Source organism: Triticum aestivum, chromosome 7B (genome assembly GCF_018294505.1).
Source record: "Triticum aestivum cultivar Chinese Spring chromosome 7B, IWGSC CS RefSeq v2.1, whole genome shotgun sequence".
NCBI lineage: Eukaryota > Viridiplantae > Streptophyta > Magnoliopsida > Poales > Poaceae > Triticum > Triticum aestivum.
The window spans coordinates 627,105,185-627,110,312 of record NC_057813.1 but is presented as its reverse complement, the minus strand read 5'-3'; the positions used below and the strand labels follow the sequence as shown (position 1 = coordinate 627,110,312).

At 45.2% G+C, this 5,128-nt stretch overlaps 1 protein-coding gene across 1 annotated transcript; it reads left to right on the top strand.

The window, feature by feature from the left end:
• The first annotated feature begins 1,610 nt into the window (after positions 1–1,610).
• On the top strand, positions 1,611–2,469 carry LOC123155877 (uncharacterized). Its single transcript, XM_044574022.1, has 2 exons — positions 1,611–2,072; positions 2,151–2,469. The coding sequence occupies exons 1-2, from the start codon at positions 1,729–1,731 to the stop codon at positions 2,185–2,187; spliced, it is 381 nt and encodes a 126-aa protein (XP_044429957.1). The 5' UTR covers positions 1,611–1,728; the 3' UTR covers positions 2,188–2,469.
• Positions 2,470–5,128: the final 2,659 nt, after the last annotated feature.

Below are 5,128 nucleotides of genomic sequence, written 5' to 3'. Positions count from 1 at the left end.
AAATGAACAAGATTGCTCCAAATCTCAATTCCAGTCTATGTATTGCCATGTACAAAGTTTCCCCAAGCAGAGCGTAGGTGCCAAAGAAGAATGAGAAGAAGCCCAAAAAAATGCAAAAAGAAACACAGCAGAGCATAGAACACCACACAACAGCAGTACATGATCTCGGTCTGAAAAAAGTGTGAGAAAGGAACTATTTACCTGATACAAAAAAGATAATTCCCTCTTGCATTAAAAGAAGATCCCACCACTTTCCCTAGTTGAAAGTAAGAAGATGAACCTTTCACTCCTTGGCATGTTGAAAGTTTAAATAAAAGGATCACGATCATTGCCACCGGTATTCCGATCAATCTAGCAATACTGATACCCTCTGTACATTTGCTAATCTTCCAAGATGTCTAAAAGATGGGTCATCTGCAAGATACACAATTATGTTCAAATACTCAAATGGCAAGCATGTACAAAAAATTATGGTATAAACATATAAAATGGGTCACAAAACTCCAGATAGAATGTCAGCATGGGCACAAAACCACCTCACAAGCAGAATTTCCATAACTCATGATTGCTATCATATTTTTATCTTAGTCATGATGCTTTCTGAAGCAATGAAGCTAGGTGCATGAGTAACAGAAAGAGAATCAGTACCTTGGAGAATATTAGTACTTCGGAGCCACGAGCCTTTAGCTTGGGAAGTAATTTATTTAACAGAACCATCTTTTCCTATAGAAGCGGAAGTAATTTTCCTCATCTCAAGAAAAGGAGGCATTTTTTCCTGTAGAAAGCATCAAGCCTCGAGGAGCCTCGAGCAGCTTCAGGACTCCAAGGAGACCGCTAATATGGCGGTCTGCAGTAGGGCAGGGGAGGGCCTCTGCTAGTGGAATCGTTTTTCGCCCGGTGAAATAGGTGGTGCTCCTTTTTTCGCCCGGTGCAACGCACAGGCTCTTTTGCTAGTGTGTGTGTGTGTGTGTGTGTGTGTGTGTGTGTGTATATAGTCGCTTCTGCCCGTCCGCTCACCGTCATCCTAATTACCCTAAAAATTTGCTAAATATTAGCCTCAATGCCACACATAAATGAACAAAAACGTTTCGCTTGGTTTTAAAATAACTTTTCGTTTTTTTCTTCCTATCGCAGCATGGGCCTCTAGCAACGCATAGTCGGTCCGCTCGGTCTCACCGCACGCACGTCCCGCCGCTAGCGCTTTTCTTCGCCGCCACCGGCTCCCCCCTCATCACTGCCGCATCCCGACGACACGAATCTGTGCCGCCCACCCGACAACCTTCCTTTAGAATATATTTTCAAATATATATAGAATGAACTCAGGACAGCAGTACGACGACCGGAGTTTTCTCTAGTACTATTATCTCTACTACTATTAAACAAGAAAACATATTCATTGTTAAGTGCACCCAGCCTAATGTACGCAAAACAACGCAGACCAATGACAGCCTCACGATCAGGACCACTCAATTTAATCTAACCGTCAAGATTTTATTAACCTCAGCCGAAAAGTACGTTTAGCAATTTGCCCGGCGGACGAAAACTCTGCCGAAGGAAACATTGCGCGCCGCGCGTCCCGGGGCCATCCCAAATATACATCGCTTCCCTGATAATAATCCATTAATCCAAACTGATTCAGTATTTAGTGGCACAACACGAGGCTAAACGCACCCCCGACTGCGCATCGGCATCCATCTCCAGTTCTCCACCGCCGCGCTCGCTTGCACAATGCCAGCCCCGCCAGCGCAACCTCCCTCGCGCCGCTCACCCCCGACCCTCGCCTGTCCGCCTCCGGCTATCCTGTGGCTTACAGCGACCGTCGGCGGCCCGCCCGTCCGCCTCACCGTCGGCGCCCGCCCGACCGTCTCCCCTGTGGCGCTCGGCGCCTGTCCCTGGCCCGTCCCCCACATAGCCGAGTGCGACTCCTCCGTTCTCCACACGGCCGACAACAAAGACTGCACGACGCCACGACAACGTAGAAGCTTCTCCGTTAGCAGATGTGTTCTTCCTCTGCGCCACCTGTGGAACAGTTCGTGCACCCATGCCATGGCCACTGATTCGATGGTCTGCAGGTAAGAACTGCTTCCTTGAGTGACTTTCGGTCCGTCCTACAATGAGGTTCTTGTTTCCTACTACTGTGTCTTGTGCAGATCGACAATGTTGAGGTTGCAAAACTTGCAGATGTGATCTAAGATGCCCGACTGTACTACATGTACATGGAAGAAGAGATCTCAATGAACGAAGGTGGGGAAAAGGAATAACCACTAGTAGAAAAAGGGGTAAAGGTTCAGGCCGGGTCAGCCCATTAGTCCCAGTTCAGTCCAGAACCGGGACCCATGGTGACATTGGACCCGGTTCGTGAGCCCCGGGGGCCGGCCGGGCCACGTGGGCCATTGGTCCCGGTTCGTCTGGACCTTTTGGTCCCGATTGGTGGGACGAACCGGGACCAATGGGCCTCGCTCCTGGCCCACCACCATTGGTCCCGATTGGTGGCTTGAACCGGGACCAAAGGCTGTCGTTTAGTCCCGGTTCATGCCACCAACCGGGACCAATGTGGTGCCTATATATACCCCCTCGCTTAAGAGCAGAGCATACTGCTCTGTTTTTTCTGGCCGCAGAGGAGGAGAGGGCTTGGTGGTGCTCTAGCTCACCTCCTATACACACTAGTATAATGTTTGTGCGTTGCCACGGGCTCTTGAAATATTTTGCTGGAATTATGTAAACATAATGCATGTAAAAAAAGATAGCACAAGTATAATCGAGTAATAATTTAAGTCCACTTCACTTACATTGTAACTATTAATAAAAGGCAATTTGACAATGCATACATATAGTGCGATGATCGAACTGAAAATTTGTTACAAATTAATATCTATTTGATGCGTTTAACAAATTCTTGCACAATAACTGTCCATCATGACCGCTCCACCACCATCCTGAGGCTCGACATGAGTCAACTTTAATCGTGTCAAATATACATTGTTTGGATCCTCATGCACATTAAGCAACATTCTTAATTTTTTTCTGCCTATAAACCACTATTCTTCTTCGTCTTCGTTCTCCTGCTCCTCTTCACTTACTATCTCTACATTCCCTATCCAAGCCAACCGCAACCATCAATGGCCCATCCGGCTCAAAATCCCCAAACCTTCTACACCCAGACTACGAATTTTGAGGGACTTTTTGCCAATATTTTCTCCTTTCAAGTCTGCAAACAACAATATTAATGTAAAGTAATTAGTGTAAAGTGGTTTATGCCCACTCATGGCCAGTACAACCACAAACTCTGCCGTCTCGCCTACATGATGTGTGTCCACTCCCACAATTTCCCCCCTTACTCTGGCGAGGCCTCCATTACTTCCGAATATTTTGTTCGGATTATTTGCCATCAAGGATAAATTAGCATATGTGATAAAAGTCCCTATGATTTGACACTATAGAGGTAGAGCAACATGAAAAATAAAAGATCATGCTTCTAATCTTTGGACTTTTGTAGTTTAAAAAAATGGCGATAATCTTACAACATTTTTTCCTAATTGAAAATGATTGATGCATTAAGGAACACCTATGGAATCCAAAAAAAAACTAAGAGCAAGCGACAGTGACATGGATGGCTACCTTATTGCTTTGGAAGTGGATGGCATGAGTCGTCCCCCATATGCATGAAACAGTCCCAGCCATGCACAGTTAGCCAAGAAACATTGGGTCAAAACAAGGGTGTTGGTACCTTGAGGAACGACGCCATCACGTTGATAAATGCCCAACCCAATTGCTCGTCGCCATCCTCGGCCACCACTTGGACACACTCCTCTAGACCCAGGCGTTTCGAACGACATCCTCCCTACTTCCCTTGGGCGATGGCTGACTACTGTAACTTCTCTGGAGCGAATCCTTCCAAAGCGCTGCCGACAACATCGTCCATGTGGCGCTGCTCCTTCCTTTTCGTGCCTTTTGCTTCATTGACCTCCTTCCTATGAAGTTTTAGTAACAAGGTACATTTCAGTAATCAGTAAAAAAATGCAGATATTAGTACAAGAAAAATGAGCCGCTTGACAAAGTTTTAGTAGAAATCAGATTTTTCGTACAACAAGATATTTTAGTACGTACTAAAAAGAATAGTACAAGGGCAATCATCCGAACAATATCATCAAAAGTATGAAACTGAACCTTTAGTCGCAGCAGGTGACTACCCTTGTCATCTCAAGATTCAAGCCTCTCCTCTTATCTTGTTCTCCGAGCATGCACTAAAAACTGCAAAAAAAAATATAGAACATGTACATGTGTGAACTGAAATAGTGAAACTCAAACAAACCTTCATCAATAGATCTTTTTTGAACTATATGGTCGATTATGTACATGGTCCTCATAATGAAAACTAAAATATTGGGTTAGCCTTTCCCATATCTTTTTTGAAGAAAATCATAAGCATCAGCACCTACTATGTGGAAGACAAATCTCCCAGCTTGTTTATGATTCAAAACTCAACTGCATTCAGGCCAATACGAATAGCATCTCAAGGATCTAGGTAAATACCTGGAACAAAACTCAATGAAGAACCATAACATCAGTCAAAACTAAACATGGAAATTTTGAACTCACTGACTTTATGTCAGTCCAATAGAACGCCCGTGCATTGCTACGGGCTACAATGCATATAAATAAATCAAAAAAGTAATTAAATTCTAAAGTGGAAGCTCATTTCTCCCTCCTACGTTCGAGTGTGAACGTACATCAAACGGACATCTAACAGGATCCCCAAAATTCAACCGTCTGGAGAATAGGGTATCTTCAAATCCATGCATATCCATATGTGAGGAAGAAATATGGTTATCCAGACTATCTGCCATGTTATCTCTAACACGTGCGGGCCGAACAAATTAAAAAAAACCACACCCATGACGCACCCTTCTCTTTCCCTGCCGAACCCTCACCTCCCCGCTCGTTTCCCGCCATAGCGGGACAGTTTTCACTGGAGCCCTCTCCATTGAAACCAGATAACGCCCATCTCACCTTTGTCATGTCGCACTCTCTTCTTCACATTGTATTTCCCCACGGACCGCTGAGGAGTCCCCCGCCAACCGCCCCGCTCTCCGTTATGTTCCCCTCCCCATGTGTTTCTGTCGATAAG

Bases quoted from the DNA above. Each gene is read 5' to 3' on its own strand.
- LOC123155877 (XM_044574022.1), top strand. From the start codon at position 1,729: ATGCCAGCCCCGCCAGCGCAACCTCCCTCGCGCCGCTCACCCCCGACC. The intron at 2,073-2,150 runs GTAAGAACTGCT...TGTCTTGTGCAG, and splicing joins ACTGATTCGATGGTCTGCAG to ATCGACAATGTTGAGGTTGC.